At 38.4% G+C, this 21173-nt stretch overlaps 1 protein-coding gene across 1 annotated transcript in view; it reads right to left on the reverse strand.

Moving 5' to 3' along the window:
• Nucleotides 1-21173, reverse strand: part of dph5 (diphthamide biosynthesis 5) — a 59726-nt gene that overhangs the window by 20079 nt on the left and 18474 nt on the right. The window contains exon 4 of the mRNA XM_048538842.2: nucleotides 4591-4711. Coding sequence (XP_048394799.2) covers nucleotides 4591-4711 — 121 coding nt within the window. The remainder of the gene's footprint in view (nucleotides 1-4590; nucleotides 4712-21173) is intronic.

Below are 21173 nucleotides of genomic sequence, written 5' to 3' on the forward strand. Positions count from 1 at the left end.
CTGTTACCTGTTGTCCACCATAAATTCTTCTGTCCTCACTTGCAATGAGACCGGTGTTACCCTTGCACAAGTTGGTAGAAGCTTTTATGGTCTGTCTTAACGTTCCTTGCTAACTTGCATTCATACTCTGTACTCCTGTGCTTTATCATTCTCTTGACCCTCCATTGCCTGGTCCTAAATTGCTCCCAATTAAGACCATAAGACATAGGAGTGGAAGTAAGGCCATTCTGCCCATCGAGTCCACTCCACCATTTAATCATGGCTGATGGGCATTTCAACTCCACTTACCCACACTCTCCCTATAGCCCTTAATTCCTTGCGAGATCAAGAATTTATCAATCTCTGCCTTGAAGACATTTAACGTCCCGGCCTCCACTGCGCTCCGTGGCAATGAATTCCACAGGACAACCACTCTCTGGCTGAAGAAATGTCTCCTCATTTCCGTTCGAAATTGACCCCCTCTAATTCTAAGGCTGTGCCTACGGGCCCTAGTCTCCCCACCTAACGGAAACAGCTTCCCAGCGTCCACCCTTTCTAAGCCATGCATTATCTTGTAAGTTTCTATTAGATCTCCCTTCAACCTCCTAAACTCTAATGAATACAATCCCAGGATCCTCAGCCGTTCATCCTATGTTAGGCCTACCATTCCAGGGATCATCCCTGTGAATTTCCGCTGGACACGCTCTAGTGTCAGTATGTACTTCCTGAGGTGTGGGGCCCAAAATTAGACAGTGTTGTAAACAGGGGCTAACTAGAGCTTTATAAAGTCTCAGAAGCACATCGCTGTTTTTAATATTGCAACCCTCTTGAGATAAATAAATTCTCAGACTTATTATCTTTCCTGGCATTCTAATCAAATCTATTAGTGTAGTTTTCCAACCCAACTTATTCACTTGGCTGCCAGATCCTTCGGAGTCTTTTGCACTGATTTAAGATCCAGTTTCAGAATGAACCAGAGATAATGGGAACTGCAGATGCTGGAGAATCCAAGATAATAAAATGTGAGGCTGGATGAACACAGCAGGCCAAGCAGCATCCCAGGAGCACAAAAGCTGACGTTTCGGGCCTAGACCCTTCATCACTCTCTGATGAAGGGTCTAGGCCCGAAACGTCAGCTTTTGTGCTCCTGAGATGCTGCTTGGTCTGCTGTGTTCATCCAGCCTCACATTTTATTATTCAGAATGAACCACGTCACATTCAAAACGTAAAATTCCGTCATATGTCTATTTCCCACAAGGTCATTTCAGAAACCCATCTCATTAACATTCATCCTCTATAGAATTAGCACTGCCTTGGATAGCAAAGGTAATGAGCAAATTGACTTCTTTTATTACTACTGTATCACCCACATTACACATGTTTCTAATTTCTCGAATTATGAAGAAGTGCTGAGTATACAGGATACAGCAAAGGCTATTAGTCTTCAGAGCTCAAGTCCTGGCCCAGACCTAGTAACATCTTTAGCCAAGCTGTTCTAGTACAGCTTCAATGTTGGCATCATGGCACTTATCTGACAAAGGAAACAATTCTTGCACTATATCCTGTCGAGAAAATGCAGGACAAAAAACATCAATTTACTCTCAACCACTAAGAAAGTGTCATCAACCGTGTTATCAAATGACTTACTCACTAATCACCTGGATGAAAACCTGGGGGTGGTGGAGCATTCCAGTAATCTAGATAAAGTCAGACAGCTATAGGAAGGAAACAGACCGATCCAACTCATCCATGCTGACCAGATATTCTCCATTAATCTAGTCCCATTTGCCAGCATTTGGACTGTATCCCTCTCAACTCATCCTTTTCACATGCCCATCTAGATGCCTTTTAAATGTTGTAACTGTACAAGCCTCCAACACCTCCTCTGGCAGCTCATTCCATACTCGCTCCACCTTCTGTGTGAAAAAGTTGCTCCTCAAATCCCTTTCAGATGCCTTCATCCTTCTTGGTAACACAAATTGGGGGACTGGAACATGCTTTTGAGGAGGCTCGGCAAGTTGCCAAAATACATAATGTGGATGGTATGCATTGGATAAAATCAGCTAACTCCACACAGACTTCAGACCAGCCCTGGGACCTTTCTCTGTATTTGACTCAGTCGCATTCCAGGCACTATCTTTACAACATTTAATAGTTATGCTCAGCATTGAAGTCAAAGACATATTACATTTAACCTAAGACCCCTCTGGCATTTCTGCTCCCAGAAGGTTTATTGAAGCATGTGAGAATATATAGCTTGGTAGATTGCCAACATACATAAAGCAAGGGAGGCTGTCAACTTCAACGCTCTGAGAAAAATTGTTAACGTCATGAATTTGAAGTTATGATATTTTAACATTCCAATATTAGAATATTAAATGATTTACTTTCGTTTTTAACTTCCACAAAATCCACAATTGTTGAAACTAAGCCAGCAATGAGTTTGTAAGATATTGCTTTGAAAGTTTTTTTTCGTTTGAGAGATGGAAGTGCCTTGGCAATACCATGTTAAAGAGTCAGGATGACAAAACTGTTGATACAGTTTATGACATTTGACTATACATTTGTAACAGACAATAAAAAGACTGCTAATGAGTAACAGAAAACATTGGAAATACTCAGCAAGTCTGGCAGTATATGTGGCGACAGAAGCAGAGGTTTCTGCTCACTGAGGAGTTTTCATCCCAAAACCTTAACAGATGCTATCAGACCATTTTCCAGAATTTTGCTCCTGATGAAAGGTGCTATAAAATTTCCAAACAGGACATCATTTTATAGTGAAAATCACCAATGGACTGGTCTCATAGCTACTTTACATTCCAGATATGATCTTGCTAAGTAAGTTACGTAGAAAACAAAGAAACTACATCTTTTTCAGCTGAATTCTAAACTAGATGAATATTATTTTGTTTTAAAGTAAGTAAATGTCAAACCATATTGTAATATTCTGCATTATATACAAAGTGCTTCAAAAATTTTCGCAATCTGTGAAATTTCTGGTTTCCGATTAGAATTATTTTGTAGCTGTGCCATTCGTATATACGTTGGAATGACACACAAATTATTCTGTATTGAATACCTACATAAGTAGTTTATAAGCACATCTTCACACCCGCTCTTTGCTCTCCTTTGCAGAGTGGAGAAATGATGGAATGACTCCTATACTGAATGGTGTTCCTATTGTGGCGAACATGGCCAGCAGGGACTTGTACCAGTGCCTCTGGCCCAGAAGTAGGGATGCTATGACTGTTCCACAAGTCCTACTAATATTGGTGGCTGGAAAGTCTTTCGCTATCAGGGTCAGAATGGAGTTTGGAGTTTGATCTGGGGGGCGAGGGATAACTGGAGGGGTTCTGGGTGAGTCTGGAGAATCAGTTTCAAAATCAGCCCGGAGTCTGAGCAAGTTAAAATTCCCCTAATTTTCCTGGGTAACTATGAAGGTAAGTGAATTGGAACTCTCAGGAGTTTCTCACTCTAACACAGATTTGAGGCTTGGGACCTTCAATTTCAATTTCCCAGGCACTTCTCAAGTAGTCAGCTGCATCAGGACTTCCAACTGCACCTGATGTGTAATTCCATTCTACGTTACTGTAACAACTACCTCCCTACTGGAAGATCTACGTCAACATCTGGAAGTACATGCAATGAGTAGTCAGAAAAATGCAGTTACAGTCAAATAAATATTGCATTTATCTGAAAAAGCTGCATTTATTCTTCTGTATCATACTTCACCAAATACATGCAAACTGTAGAAAAATTGTGAAACCACATAGAAAATCCTTATTGTTGCAATAGCTTGATTTTGGTAAATGTCAGCAATGAGAGAGTGAAGCACAAATGAAAAATGAATAAAACGAAAGATATCAGGGCTGATTTTCCTTCTTCCAACTCTATATGTACAGCAGTTTTCAAAGTTTTTAGGCAAATGGGGTCTTTGATTCATTTGTGTGTATTGCACATTTCCAACTGGTACCTACTTGGATAGAGGGCCATTCCAAATGCAAAGTTCTATTACTGTATTTATGAATGTCATTCTGATGGTTCCTATCTCTTTGTTCCAATGTCTCATAGTAACTGAAAATAATCCTTAGCAACTGAGTATCCAGGATTCTGAGATTTTGAGCAGCAATTTTAAATTCCAGAAGTAATAAATGAGCTCAAGAGGCATTACAAAACAAAGTAAGATTAATTTTTAAAAAACCCTGAGGCAGAACATAATAAAAGCCAATAACTGCACATTTGTTGATTTTTTAAATTCCTGTTTTTATGTTTTCAGGAGCCTTTGCAGTTTATTTCCCTATAATTACAATAATGGATTTTCTACAGGATTCTACTTTGACAGCCAGTAGGAAGGAGGAAAGGATCACTGAAGGAAGGATGAGCAAGTTAAAATGCACTCACACACCTGCATTTTGTAGACAAAGCCAAGCAGAATGTACTTTGGAAAACCACTACAAGTGAAGGTGCAATATCAAACTATGGTTGGTTGGGAAGTATTTCTGGCAAATCAACATGTGAAACTTTCAGAGCATATTATGATACGCACAGTAATTATATGTTTATTCTGTTTCCTATGTGACGCTGAGGGCAAAAGGTACAAGTATTACGCACCAAGTAAGCATAATGTGTGTACTCCTGTCTGCCGATTCCTTTTGATCTTATCATAGAAACTTTCAGGCTTCCAGCCTTCTGTCCAGAATACGATAGATACAGCTTCTCCAAAATTGTACAACTAGCAAAACAAAAATCAACAAAACACACCATCAAAATCAACATTATACACTCTTGTGAAAGAATAAGCAATAATGTCTCAGGTTACTTACAGAAACTCCAATCTTTTGTTTCAGTTCTGCAGGCGAAGACAGAACAATCTGTTTTTAGGAACTATACTGCAATGAAAGTCTCATTGATTCAAAAGGCATAGATTGGACTATGTTTCTTGAATGTCTGATACTAGATACTTTACGGCTCACTTTTCTTTAAGAATCACAATCACTGTGATAAATACCTGCTCCACACAAAATTATACTAGTCTGATTGCAACATGCAAATTTTGCTCTCAAGTATGCTATTCCTGCAATCTTCATTTACATGAAATAATGGAAATCCACATTATCTGTGCCAGTCATTTCATTTATAACTTATAAAAGGAAATTTACAGTCACTCCATAGCCAAGCCCTTTCCTAAAACTGTAACGTCTTCCAGTGTTACAAGTTTAAATTTAAGATTGAGATGAAGAGGAACTTCTCTGGAGGACTGAGAGTCTTTCAAACTCCTTGCCACAGACAGCTGTGGGGGCAGAGTCCTTACGTATAATTAAAGCTAAGACAGATTCTTGATCAGCAGGGGAATCAAGGGGTATTGAGAAAAGACAGAAAATGAATGTGAGGAGTTTCAGATCAACCACAATCCTATTTAATGACAAAGCAGTCTTGTGGGGTCAAATGTCCTATTCCCATTCCTATTTCTTATGGTCCTATGGTCTTAATTGATCCTTACTATAGTTCAAACTCTCAGTTCCTCTTAACCTAGTTTTTTGTGAATTTCCCACATCACCAACCAACTCCTCTGATAGTTATGTTCAAAGCCAGACAGGTCCAATGTTTCAGAATTCTTGTCCAAGATCCTTCTGCCTGTCTATTACAGAGTTGCAAAGCTGCAGAAGACAGCCATTCAGCCCATCATGTTTGCAACCTCTTATGCATGGAAAGTTCTTTTTGCAGAGGGTGGTGGGTGCCTGGAACGCATTGTCAGCGGAGGCGGTAGGGGCAGGCACAAAAACGTCATTTAAGACGTATCTAGACAGATACATGAATAGGCAGGGAGCAGAGGGATACAGGCCCTTGGAAAATCGGCAACAGGTTTATACAGAAGATCTGGATCGGTGCAGGCTTGGAGAGCCGAAGGGCCTGTTCCTGTGCTGTAATTCTCTTTGTTTTTTTAAAGAACAGCATGACTTAGTGTAATTCTTCCAATGTTTCTCCCCAACCCTGCACACTGTTTCTCCTTAAATAATTCTTCTGGAATGCTTCAATTGAACCTGCTTCCACCACACATCCAAACAGTACATTACAGAACTGAACCACTTGCTACCTGAAAATTTTTATTTTCATCACATTTACTTTGTCTGGCAAATTAAAACTTATGCCCTCTCATTCTTGATCTGTTTGCCAACAGGAACTCTCTATCTCTCTATTCCCCTTTACCACCTCAAAATCACTTTTTGGGCTAAGTTTTCGTTCAATCTACTAACATCTCTCATGGTTCAGCAGTGCCCAAAGATATCTTTCTACGTTCCAGGTACTAGAAAAATCAAACTTTTTTTTGCTGCAACACCTCAACTGAGGAAATAAGTGAATACTTGTCTATTACTCTCTAAATGGTTCAGAAACAGTCGGTTAGCACTAGGGTGGTCTCTGTCTTTTCCTCTCTTAGAGGAGGAAATCCCAATTCCTGGTTAGCCTCTTTCTGTGCATCTTAGGAAAGTAGGACATATCTTTGCTTATTCTCTCCCTCCCATCAATGTGAACAGGTTCAGTAACACAAGCAAGTTGTCAGACACAGAATTTGTTTTTCTTTTTCTTTTATAAACTGTTTTGACTCTATGAATGTCCTTTTAAAAAGTAACACATTCAAAACCACAAAATATTCTAATCTAAACTAACAGAGACATGCAAAATATTTGTGGTCAAATAATCTTTCTTGCAACAGTACTTCTTTAAATACAGGATTTCTAATTATTTCTTCACCAAGGGCTTCAAGAGAATCAAGACTTTGCAATTTGAAAAAAGTTACATAAAGTTGTCAAAGAGTAAAAACAGGCCTAGAAATATAAATACACATCTGTCAAGAGTTCAGCCTTCTGGCTTATTGATAGTCAAAGAAGATGAAAATCTAATTGCTAACTGTTTCTTTTTGAAATTAAACAGCAGTTTTACATCGATAGGCTCAGTGTTATTTGAAGAATCAACACTATTCTTTTTGAAATTTGTAAGTTAAAACTTCAGGATCATTGGGGAAAGCAACATTTTAACTAATAATTTTGTTTCATGACAAAGTCCATCTTTAGAATTCTTGTTTCAAAGCAACATTATAACCGCTCTTTCATTCAACCTAAGTTTAGGTGCCAATAACCATACTGGAGCTACACTTTGCAGAAACTCAGAACAGTGTGGACCATTACCATCATCTCTATCTACTGAATCAATGCTGATGTATTCTTTGAATTTTCTGACAGTTTAAATGAATCTACTGAGTCTCCATTTTTAACACAAATAACAGCTTTTAAATAACAATTTGTATTGAATAGTTGAATCGGTTTCAGGTGCTTTTCTGCTCCTGGTCTAAGAAGTATTAATATTTTCAGTTCCTATCCACAAACCTTATTAACACAGACTCATTACACTTCCACAGGAGGCCAAGAAAGCGTATCTACACACTTCTATAAATCATTTCAGTGACATTTCAGTGACAGTGAGTTTATCCTGTCAGTAACTGTACCGAACACACCACAAAAGCCACTTTTATCTTTGAATCTGCTGAGTTAACTCATCTCAATTAGGGACCTATAATTAGCTTCAGGCCTCACATTAGGAGGAGAAATTATGGGTACTGCTGCTATTCTGAACTGATATTCAAACCTTTCAGCACAACTGTAAGAATATGGGAATTGGACAAGAACTGGGGAGAATAAGGCTGGCACGCCCCAAGATCAAATGGCCCAATAACACACCATTTCAGGAAGGGTGAAGGGAGAGATAAGGACAGACATCACCCTCAGAACTTTATACCAAAAGTCACAGAGATCCAACGTTGTGTCCTTGGATCCTTCCCATTTTTCTGCAACATGCTGAGCCTTGATGACGTCATGCAAACACAAAACATCAAACTGCCCATGTTATACTGATGTCACCCAGTTCTATTTTGCCACCACCTCGCACAACCCCTCTAACTATAACATCTGAAACCTCCTCCAGCCCTGCAACACTCTAAGACTTCTATACTCCTTCAATTCTGGATTTTTGTGCATTTCCAATGTTAAGTGATCCACCACCACTGGCAGCTACATCTTCAGTAGCCCAGGCTGTATGATTTGGTATTTGTCTAGTAACCTGCTGTGTCACTCAATCCTTTATAAAATCAACTTCTCATTGTCCTAATACCTTGTTAATATGACCCATTATCAAATTTTGTTTGATAATGCTCCTGTGTGGAACAGCTTGCTATGTTCATGACTACAAAGAGACTATATTGAAAGGTGCAAAGCATGCAAAATTCATCAGTGGGCTAGTTTCAGAAATTATATACATAAAGTAAGTATTTTCTATTGGCCTAACTCTTACATTCAGCCCACTTGACAGTCTATAAAAACAAGAATTTTCATATTATGAAAGTAAAATACTACAGATATTGGAAATCCAAAGTAAAACAGAAAATGTTGGCAATATCAAGCAGATTTCACAGGATATCTGGAGAAACAGTTAATATTCAGATTGTGATGATCCTTCACGACCCAACAGAAAGGTTAACTCTGTGGAAAGAAAGACTCTGTCTACCCTGCTGAGTACTTCCAGTATTTTCTATTTTATAACAAATTGTTCCCTGTTCACTTTCTGTTGAAAAGCAATGGGAAGAAAAGGATTGGAAACCCCTAATTTCCAAATTAAAATCACATCAGGGCTGTAAGCAATTTCTACGAAGTTCACAAAATTCTCAGAAGTGCTTGCCCAGAGCACAAACGTAGATTTGATATGGAGGAAATAAAGATTGGAATTTAAAAATAAAGTCTAATCCAATGCATGAAAAGTCCACAATTTTACCATTTGTTTTCTTTACTGAAAACCCTTACAAAAAATAAATACAGAAACAAGACAGAGCTGAGACAACATTATCAGCAAGGCACTCCCAGAGTGCTTAAAGGAATCACAGCTTTTTCACATTAACATCTTAATATGGCTCACGCCATATTCAGATGTCCCAAATCTCAGAACGACTTAATTTTTATTTTTAGTAACAATCTGAATATTATCCAGATATTGCTATTGAAAGTGTAGTGAGGACTCAATGCCGATGTGTTAATCACAAGATATACACTAGATCTACAGAGAATAACTCCAGTCTACCAAAAGAAACCTCATTCTACAGGTACCTGCATAAAACACAGCTGTCAAACTGGAAATAAACCAGGAGAGACAAAACAAGTTAATGATCACTTCTTTTATGGAACACTCTTATCAAAACTAACTTCATTTTTAAAACACACATATCAGCCACAGAAATAGGATGAAAACTGAACACTTACATGTTTGAACACTAAAAAGCTGCCAGTAAAGGCAAACAAACCTACCAAACGGCAATTACTATTACACTTCCTTAAATTGATTTTTTGACTCCATAACAACAGTGTAATCTACACCTTAGATGTGAAGTATAATGAATCAAATCTCAGTTATAAAGGCTTGACTAATTACATTTTGTGAGCAATAAGTATACTTTCAAAAGTATTTAATAGAATACAGTATTAAACTAAGCAGAAAAATGGTCCCACATTTGATTTCAAATTTTTGTGGAGGTTTCTGATCTCAGCTTGGAGTTATCGGGGGAAACTACCCACGATTCTTGCTTTTGATCAGCATCCATTGCAAAATACATGGACAGAGAGAGGGTTAACCAACTGCAGTGCCCTCTACAAACTAGATTCACCAATAAAGATCACTTGGGTCAAACAGCCAAAGATGGTTATAAGCACTCAATTTCAGCATGTCAGTCCTCCTTCAAAAGAGAAAAAGGAATAAAAAGTCGAAAGCTTTAATTATTTTTCTGAATATTCCATGATGCAATGTCCATTAGATCTTATTCCACAGATGCTACTTTGTGATATTTAAAGTGGTCTGTATTATGTTAAGCTATTGGAGACGATAGTTTTATGCAAGATGTATAATTGCATATATTTTTACTTTGATTCTAGAAATTTTATAACAAGTTTTGAGATGCATTTGCAATGCTTAATTATCACAAGCAAATTTGTGTCAAAAGAAAGCTGTTTAAACAGAGTTACAGAGTATTTTAGAAAGAATCAATTCCAGGCAAAGAATACTCCAAGAGCAAAATAAAGTTCTTAATTTCAGGATTCAAAATATTTGAAAATGACAAAGTTTGAACAGAAAGTGCTGGAAATATTCAGGGCAACCAGTGTCTGAAGAGAAGGAAAGAGTTAAAGTGGAATTGAAGTCCACTATCATACTAAATGTAGAAGGCAAAACAGACCATTATGGTCTTCTCCGGACTTTATTTTCTGAAGGAAAAACAGTTCACGTTACAATTTTAAAATCTTCAATAACTAAAACCTGAAGGATTGAAACTCCATAGTCATACTAGCTCACCAATGGTGGTAGTATAATTACACTGACATCTCATATCTCCTTCTTCAAGGCTATACTCTAAGGTTTGTGACAAAGGATCTGTTACAAAGATTTTCAATCTCCTTGATTCTACCAGTGAGAATATGAGGCCTCGTGTATTCTGCACATCCAGGGACCCTCTAATAGACATACAAATGAATCTGAAAAGAATCAATGTTAATTTGGACACTTGCCAAAAACAAAGGACTCAAACATAAAATCAACTGCCTGTGTGCACACTGCTCTGGGCACACTTTCGCAGCATTCATCCAACAGAAATGGACAAAATCTGCAATTAATCTCCCTATCTCTCAATCCTTGCACCTGCAGTGTTTTCAGAAAGCACCGTATCACCTTTGAGGGCAATTAGGGACTGACAATTGATGCTGGTCTACATGCCATAAAACAATAATAATAAGGCACCTATAATCTTTGTCCTAAATCATCCCTTTTATAGACAATTCCCCTGTTGCCCTTTCCTACCCTGTTTCTCCATTGTATCTTGATCTCTTTTGTGGTGAGAATTATAGATGAATATTGTCTTTCAGATAATTTAGGGTCCGTATCAAGTCCTAACATAACTTTCCTCATTTCATTTTAATGCCTGCTAATGTATTCCAAAAGGGTATTAACTATACTAATGTTGTTCCACATTACTCCCAGGTACCTTTCAAAAGGTTCCCTGCAAAGCTTATGTTGCACAATAATTCACTCAATGAACAATAATTCACATCTGACAAATGTTCACAGTTCATTTGTTACTTGCTTGTCACTTGCAGAATTAAAAATCATTAAATACAACCTCAAATTGCTAAGATTCTTCCTATTTTAGTCTTGACAAGTTTACAAGTATATTTAATGTGTTGATTAGAAAAAGCACAGGCAGGTTGGAATTCCACTCAGCACCTCTTCTAACCTGATATTACTTCCTTTGAGGTTTTTGTGACTGGTATGTTTGATCTAATTTTGTCTCCAGCACCCTATTCTATTCTGAATTCTGCAGGCTTTTAGATTAGTCAGAAATATTTCATGTAAAATATTAGAACTTTTCAAAACATTCAGGTAAACCATTGCATCTACCATGTAGTGTACCTGCAATGTCCTCATGGGCAGTTCCAAATCTGGTTCCATTCTTTTTTATCTACTCATAACCAAGGATGGGATTTTCCCCTTTCTGAGGTGTCAAGATGATCATGAGCATAATGACTTAAATCAGCCAAGAGTCCAAAAATCCAATTCTCATCATAGAGAACATTTTGTCCAACTAAATACTGAAGCCTTAGATAGCAAGTTTAGGATCTCTCTGTCAGGTGGCAAGAAGCTTATTTCAATGTATTCACATTCTCACTATTAGGACAACTATGATATTAAGACTGCATTTCCAATTTTATTCTTTGCAATGAGAAACATGATAGCATAAAATAGTTGACTGGGAAAACCTGGACATTGCAGCTCACAAAATCACTCTGTCAGTCATCTAGCCTCTCCTTACATAGAATTGCTTCACTTACGTAGACACCTCCTTGGTTAATGGTCATACTCTGCCGGCCATTCATCCTTGCAACTCAGCATTGGCGAAGCATCAGCCTCAAAATATTATGCTTGCTCTCAATCCATCTTAGATAAAATTTCAAGACTTCAAGCGTGTTTTCTGAGGTGATGGCAGCCAAGACTTCCATGATTGTGGCAAGTCAGTTTGTACTGACAGAATCAGGAAACTTATGTACCCAAGCAGAATTTTAGCACTGACATGGAACCAGACACCTCTTCTATGGTTTTAGCCTGATTTTGAGTGCACCGATCTTTAGCACTAACTTAGTAAGCAGACAGCCTCTGTGGTTCAGTTTGTTCTTTCAAAGTAAATGAGGAGCAGGGTGCTTGTGGTGGTGGGGAGCATCCAGGAATAAATATTTCAAAGAGACAGGAAGCGAACAAGTCACTGCACAGCATGGTGCTAAGTCAATGTCATTAACAATGGTGTAAAAGGACATGGTGGGGTGGTGGTTTGATGAAATATTGGAGCCACAGGGACAATATTATAAAAGGGGAAGTGAAGATTTGGAGGAAACCGGTGGGTCACATGCAGAGCTTGCAAGAAACTCATGGGCACAGGTAGAACCTTACCATATCAGACTGAACATCAACTGCACAAGTGCACAAAATGGCTGGGATCACATGCAAAGTGAAAGGTGTAAGTTAGTGCTTCTACCCTATGAGGCAGAATTTGCAAAATTATGCAGCCCAGCAAGGGGCAAATACAGTAATTGTGCCTTGACTGATTAAGCAATGCTATGCATCAACCTTCAAATGACATTTCTTCCGGAAGTCAATAAGTATCAAGGAACGCAAATAACAAATTATAGCCTCAAGCGATCATGAGCGTTAAGCTGTGTCCATGGATTGCCTCCTTGTAAGTTCAACCAATTTTATAGTAAGAAGGAACTTAAAGGTTGAATCAGGTAATCTCAATGGATGATGATAATCTACAGCAAGTAACTGCCTCTTGTAGCACATGGTAATGTCTCTACCTTTGGGTCAGAAGACCTGGCTTCAAGACCCACTTACTCCAGAAGTATGTAATAATATCTTTAAACAGATTGATTGTAAAATATCTATAGTAAGTAATGATAGATCTTGTGGTGCAGTGGTTGTATTCATACCTCCGAGACAGAAGGCCCGAGTTCAAGTTCCACTTGCTCCAGGAGCTGAATAGATTGGTTAAAATTATCTGTAGCAAGTAACAGGAGATAGGGTAGCTACCATAGCCTCTCGTAGAAAAATTAATCTGTAAGGAGAGGTTTTTGCTTCTTGAGGGATGGGCCACATTTCATGGTAGCTTCCCAGCAAAGCCAACTCCCAACAGGGCACAGACATTTTGCCTGTTCATTCAGCATTTGGCAAGATCAAATATCTCCAGGCTCCTTATCATGACCAGGAGACCAATTCCTTGGCAGGTCTACATGTCACACTGTATGAGAGCAGAACATTAAGCTTGAACTTTCAGTTCAGGATCTGAGCATTCATATATCCCTTCAATAACTCCGCGCTCTTGGCATTACAGCTGAAAGCAGGCCACCTCCAGAGTGTTGTGCTAGTGTGTTGCTCCTCCTCACTTTGAGTGTTAGCTGGTACCATCCTCTTCCTGAGCAAAAGATGCAACCAGAGTGAAGTCAAGATCCCTTACCCTTCTCTTCTCTTGTCATTGATGCTGAACAGCCACAGTTGAAGTGATTAAGTGCAAGTATACATCCAGCAGTCATCAAGTGTTCTGCTAAGCTTGGGTCTCCAGGCTGCCTACCAACTTTTTAAAATGGAGAAAGCCAGATATTGGCATGCCCGAGTCAGTGCAGTGAAAACATGCAAGAACTTATCTCTCTTTTATGCCAGTCTGCTGACGGCCTCTGGCAGACCTGCCTGATGACACCATACCTGTCACTGCTGATTGAGGATGTCACTTCTGGTCGCGAATAGAGGCAGGGTCTTTTGCACGGACCTCAGCAGCCACAGTCTGCAGAGTGCCAGACACTGGCTGCTGCGGATACATGTCAATGATGTGCTTATCAGATTGTGCCTGAGTCTGAGGGTAACTTCGACTCATTAAGTTTTTACTGTTTAGGCAGACCTTTTCCCTTCTAAATCCATGATCGCTGTTTGTATTGCACTATCGTTGTACAGGTACTTCTCCACTCCTAATACTTAAAATGTATGGCCACCGAAACATTCAGCACATGGAGTCATCATTAGGCCCACTATCATTGGAAGAGTTACTAGTCCTGCTTCTTTAACGTCTCCCCATTGCCTTGTAAGTTTTCCTTTTCAATTATCATCTTAAGTCACTTTTGGATTACTGTGTAATTTTTTGAAAATTCTTTCACTGTTTATTGATCCAAGACTAACACACTTTTTGTTGATTGGGTCCAGCTTTGTTCCAGTCCAGTGGAATGCTGTCAATGACAATGATTCCTTGAAGCTGTTAGGAAAATCTAAAGTGGATTGATTATGTTTCTTTTAACAGCTTGAAGATGCACAAAATTGGGATAAATGGGGGGCTGCTGTACCCTAACTGTCCGAGATTTATTAGTCTGTCACTATAATGGCTGACGAACAATGGCAGACGTTTAAGAAAATAGTACAAGACACACAAAAAAGATATATCTCAATGAGACAGGAAGGTTTTAGGAAGGGGGGAAAGAAAACAACCATGCATCAAATCGACATAAAAGGCAAAATACCAAAAAAGTAAGAAAATAAGCTTTGAAGGGAAACAAGGAAGTAATTTATATGAAAAAAGATAGCAAGCACTTCTATAAATTTAGAAAAAGAGAGGCCAAAGTGAACACCTGCACGCTAGTAAATGAGGTGAGGAAATAATAATGGGGAGCCAGGAAATGAGGAGAAATGAAAAAACTAACACTAAATAATTTAGGGTCGATAAAGGAGGAAATAAACGTAGATGAAAATGTACTAGAAAAAATAATGGAGCTAAAGGCCAATAAGTCTCTCGACTTGATGGGGTGCATCCTAGGATAGTAAAGCAACTAGCTACAGAGATAGGGAATACATTGGCAGTAATTCTTAGATTCTGGAAAAGTCTCAGAGGGCTGGGAATCTGCTAACAAACTCTTATTCAAAAAGGGAGGGACACTTAAAACAGGTAACTGTAGAACAGTTAGATTAGCATCTGTCATTGGGAAAATGATAGAATCTATTGTATCAGAGCCTTTAGAAATACAGGGCAGAATAAAACAGAGTCACCACTCCTTGATGAAAGAGAAATCATGCGAAAATACATTAGAATTCTTTGGGGAAGTGTTACAAAATGGAGACTGACTCCCCACCCCGGCTCTGATAACTAAAACTAAGACACCCAGAGAGGCTCACCTTGCCCTATAATCTGTTAGAAGTGTGAAAAGTGGTATAAACGCGCCTCTCATTCCCTCAATCTGTCATAAAGGGCAAGTTAAATGAAAGGAACTCCTGACAGTCTTGGTCCAAATTAACATTACCCACATAGTCTCTGGCCAAACCATCTGTTCAGCCAATTTCTCATAAGAATTGAAAAATACTTCTACATCTTTCTCATTGAATTTTGGTAATGTTTTGACATATTTGTATACATCCCAACCAGGTCTTTGGCTACAATGGGTTTGCTCATCATTACTCTTCTCCTCAATAAGTCAGTCAATCTTCTACCTTCATCACCATCCTTTTAAACTGACTTTCCTGTCTAATTTGCAACTTCCAAAGTTGAAACTCTTTTCTTTCTCCCTTTCTTCTCTTTTTCTTTTTGTCTTTCCTCTGCTTGTAACCGTAATTCAAACCATTTCAGTTCCTTTTCTTTCTCTTCTGCCCTGCCTCTGCTTTCTTTTTTTAAATCTTCTAATTCAACTTCTAATTTTCAGTTTCTTCTAACTTCACTGCAGTTACCTGTTTCTCTGATATCCCTGAAAGCTTGACCAACTCCGTTACAATTTCAGTTTTCCTCTAATTACTAGTTAAACCCAATTCTATCCCATTGGTCATATCTTTCAATATATCCTTCCTCTGTCTTTCTAAACTTCCTTGGCAAACTTAGGAAGCATATTCAAACCCCAGAACCTCATCAGCAATGTCAAGAGCCATTTCCTACACTTCTGACTTCAGCAATGACAAGAAACCAAAATTAAACAGATTTTTTAAATTTCGCACCTAATTTTTATCTAAAGATCCAGGGCAGTAAACTCCAAGTCTGTTTAAATCTGCTGGGACCTTCTGTACCCCAAATCTGTTCAAATTCGTTCAGATCTGTTCAGATCCTGTACATGAACTGGCTAGATCCTGGGTTCAAGCTCTCAATATATTATAAAGCAGAGGTCGACCCCTATCTCCCCATCCCAGTAACTAAAACCAAAACACCAAGAGAAGCTCATCTCGCCCTATAATCTATTAAAAGAAGCGTGAGTAGTAGTATAACCTGCCTCTCACTCCCCCAATCTGTTATAAAGGCAAAGTTAAATGAAATGAACTCCTGACAGTCATTCTATAATCTACAAGCAACAATTTATTTATCGAACTCTGAACAAATTAACATAACTACTAACAAACCGAACAAATCTCCATCAACTACTGGCAATTACCAAATAAAACAAAATTCTATTGGTATGCTGTTCCAATAAATCCAAGTTCCACTTACATCAACCAAAATAACAAAAATAGTACTTCAAACTTAGTCTCTTGAAATTACAGCCAGGATACGTATTTTGGAATGGTCTGTGCCTTCCCTGCTGTTCTTCAGTCAAGAATGCCTTTCTCTATCAAATTCTTGTATCAGAGTATAAAGAATGTCACTGTACCTTTAGTTGGGTGATGATTACTCAGAGCTTAGAAAATTCTGTGTCAGCCAGTGATTTTTCTCTTTAGCGCTGCTGGTCGTTAACTGTAACAGATGGGAGTTGCTTTCACACCAATTTTCAAATACCTTCTTCTTTTATAACCTTGATGACCTATCAATTTATTATAACAGGATTGGTCCTAGGTTGTCAAAATCATCAGATTTTAACATTTAATTTTTTTTGTCTCTAAGTGCTTGGTTTAAATTAATGGGCTGATTTTCAAACTGGTTGCCTTAACAACAAAACAAAACTACTGCCTGGGTTGCTAAACATATAGCCTTTTGATACAAATGTTTCAATTTCAGGGACCCTGTGTCTGTTGCTGCTCGCAAGCATTTTTTTTTAGATCTCCAAGCTTAAGAAATATATCATTTTTTAAAGGGACCATGCACTCTTTCCACCTTACCACTATACACACAAATTCCAACATCCTGCCTTCCAATTCACAAATACTTGACACAACTTCACAAAAGAAATTAACAAGGGGAACGTTAAAAGGGAACCAGTAGTTGTAATGTATTTGGATTTCCAGAAGGTATTTGATAAGGTTTCTTCACAACATCATAACACATGGTTAGTTGATAATATATTAGCATGGAAAGAGGATTTGCTAAGTAATAGAAAGATACTGTAGATGGATACAGACAGGCTGAGTGAGGAGAAAAAAAAACTGGCAAAAGGAATATAGTGTTGGGACATGTAATGTTATGCACTTTGGCAGGAAGAATGGAAGAGGTGAATATTATTTAAATGGAGAAAGACTGCATAAAACTGCAGCATAGAAGGGTTTGGGAGTTCTTATAAGTTGCAAAAAGATAGCATACAAGTTCAGCAGGTAATAGAGAAAGCACATGGAATTTTGGCCTTAATTTCAAAGTCAGTGGAGTACAAAAATAAGGGAGTTGAGCTAGAACTATAGGAGGAACTGGATAGGCCATGCCTAGAATACTGTGAACAGTTCTGGATTCCTTGTCTATGGAATGACTTATTAGCATTGGAGGCTGTCCAGTCAGGGTTTACTAAAGTTGATGGTGGGTATGGAGTGATTTCCCTAAGAGGACAGGTTAAAATGGGTTGGTTTGTACTCACTGGAGTTTAGAAGGACGAGTGCTGATCTTATTGGAATATACAAGATCATTAGGGAGTTAAGAGGGTAGATGCAGAGAGATTGTTTCCCCCTTGTGGAAGAGTCTAGAAGCAGAGGGCATAATCTCAGAGTAATTTAAGACAGTAATGAGGAGGAATTTCTTTTGAGAATAGTGAAGCAACAAACCCAAACAAACAGACAAAACGGGCCCAGAAACCATAACCACTCTCCCCTACATCAAAGACATTTCCGAAATTACTGCCAGACTACTCGGACCTCTTGGCATCAGGGTAGCCCACAAACCCACCAACATACTAAAACAGCAGCTAATGAACTTAAAAGACCCGATACAGACAACAAATAAAACGAACGTCATCTACAAAATACCCTGCAAGAACTGTGACAAACACTACATTGGACAAACAGGCAGAAAGCTAGCCACCAGGATACATGAACAGCAACTAGCCACAAAACAACATGGCCCACTATCACTAGTATCCTTACATACAGATGAGGAAGGGCATCACTTTGATTGGGACAACATCCTAGGATAAGCCAAACAGAGACACGCACGAGAATTCCTAGAAGCATGGCATTCCAACCGGAGCTCCATCAACAAACACAATCTACCAATCTACCATCCTCTGAGAAAAAGAACAGAAAATGACATCTCCAACCCAAGGAAACCTAAACAGATAAATAGAAAGCAAGACATAACACCAACGCTTCATCAGAGGTTCACTGATGATGTTACCTAGAATGGTGACGAAACCTCTGAAAACTAACCTTCCAGCTCAGCGAGCAAACTCACATCCAGAAACTCAACCTGAGCTACAAATGTTCTCAAAACCCGCTGACAGATTTTTAATCAATAAGGGAATCAAGGGTTGTGTGGATAACTCAAGGAAGGGGAGTCGAAGATTACCGTATCAGCCATATTCTCATTGAGTCTGCTCTGCCATTCATTGGGCTAAATGGCCTACTTCAGCTTCAATCTCTTATGGTCAGTCTTCATATCAAGTATTTCTGCTTCAAGGATTTCAAAATATTCATTTAAACATATTGTGCAACGACTATTGGATAACAATTTAGCATTTGGTGGGCAAGGAGATTGGAATGGAAATCCTGTCAGAGAGAGCACCAGAACTTCTTCAAGGTGGGCATGCCTGGTAGAGATGTGGCAGTGAGTTAAATACTAAAACCAAAAGAACTGCAGATGCTGTAAATCAGGAACAAAAACAAAGTTGCTGGAAAAGCTCAGCAGGTCTGGCAGCCTCTGTGGAGGAGAAAACAGAGTTAACGTTTTGGGTCCGGTGACCCTCCCTCAGAACTGGACCCAAAATGTGAACTGTTTTCTTCTCCATAAATGCTGCCAGGCCTGCTTTCTGAGCTTTTCAAGAAACTTTGTTTTTGTTCCTGATTTACAGCATCCGCAGTTCTTTTGGTTTTTAACAATTTACCATTTCCCCTTTAACAAAAACGTGCAAAGGATGTTTATTAATTATTTTGATTTGTGGTTAAGAATTCTTCATTATGTTATCCTTTAGAATTTTATCTATCCGACTAGTCTGAAAGTTTTCTCTATATTTTTCCCTGTAGGTTTTGTGCAGATCAGCTTGCTTTCATTTTAATTTGTTGGGATGTGGGGAATACTAGCAGGCTACATCTAATGAACATCTCATCAACCTGAAACAGTGATGTACTTTCTCCTTGATCACTGTAATTCTAGTGGTGGCGACGATCCCTCAATGATGCTAGTGGTCTCATTCATACACTTTATGGATGATTTTCTTAACTTATTCTGATTTTTCACAGATATGTGCTAATCTTGTTTATATATCATATTTGGAAAATCATTTCATTTGTTCTCAACCTAGATAACTCTCAGTAACATTGACAGTTTCCAAGCTTAGCTGAGCAAGAAAGGAAAGTTCCGAGAAGGAGATACCATTGGTTATAATCAGCAGAGGCAAGAATCAATTTGGTGCCGGAAGGGATTTCGGGCTAGAAGCAACAGCAAGTTTTCCTGACAGGTGATAATGTTCTTCTTGTATCCTATCCAGGCACGTGAGAGAGATTCTGCTAACAATATGCCAATGTTGAACTCAGAGTTATTGAAGAGAAAATAGGTTAAAAAGGAGAAGCATACACTTCCTGGGAACAGGGTTACTAATAGAGTCATGGAAGAGGTACGGAGTCTAGCGAAGACAGTAAGGCATTAATTATTAGTGGAAGGAAGAGTAGTGATGAATGGAAAAGTATTTGATTGAGATCAACAGCTATGTTTAAAGGAACAAGATTTTCATTTACCAATGGATGCAGTGTTCAGGACATAGCAATTCAATTACTGGGAACTGAACATGGTGTGCAACAAATTAATATTGATTGATGTCTGGCAGAATCATGGTCAAAAATATACAAACAAACAGTTGAAAGATGTTTAGGGAAGCTCACTGATAATGGCAAAAGAAGAGTTGGTGAGCAAACAGAGCTCTGAAGGGAAAAAGAAAATCAGATCCTGGATAATTAACTGAAACTGACAGTAATGTACTAGACACTAGACAACAAACTTTAATGAATTTATTTTTATAGCCTGAATTCAGCTAATTTGCACAGAACGTGTGGTGGAACAGCACCTTTCATGAGAATATTTTGAACACATACCATTAGAAAACTGAGAAATATATGAAACAATATTTCCCACTTGACAATGATGTTACTGCCTAACTTTTGCAATGGATTCAAGTGTAGCTTTTGTAATTAAGTCATCTAGCACTTGGAAACTAAATAAGCAGTAATGTCTTCCTGTATGAGCAAATCATCTGTAATTTGGAAATGATCTGACTGAATAATGAGGTGATGATAAATTAGTTATTAATAATTTTCTTTTATTTTTATTTCCTTGTAGAAATTACTGCTCAAGAAGGGCAAAGATAATCACTTTGCATTTTTGTAGCAATTGTAGTTTTTGATTAAATGATTCAGTACAGTTCAACTCACTCCTGGAATGATGCCCTGACTTCATTGTACATGCTGGTAGGATTCACCAAATGAAGTATGCACATGCCCATGTAGGCTCTAAAACTGTAACTAATTGTTTCCTATCAATGTATCTGCCATGTAGTAACACTTGGCCAGAATATGGATTTGAGCACATATTTAGAATCAGTATCAATGCAATTGTTAGTGCAAATCTTCCTTTTCAGATAGGTGCAAAAGACCTCACAATGGAGTTTCAAGAGGAGCAGGAATACACTAGTTTCATGCAAATTTACAACTCAACCTCACCATCAAAGTGATTAATTGGTCATTTATCTTAATGCTGTTTGTGGGAT

Source organism: Stegostoma tigrinum, chromosome 8 (assembly GCF_030684315.1).
Source record: "Stegostoma tigrinum isolate sSteTig4 chromosome 8, sSteTig4.hap1, whole genome shotgun sequence".
NCBI classification, from domain to species: domain Eukaryota; kingdom Metazoa; phylum Chordata; class Chondrichthyes; order Orectolobiformes; family Stegostomatidae; genus Stegostoma; species Stegostoma tigrinum.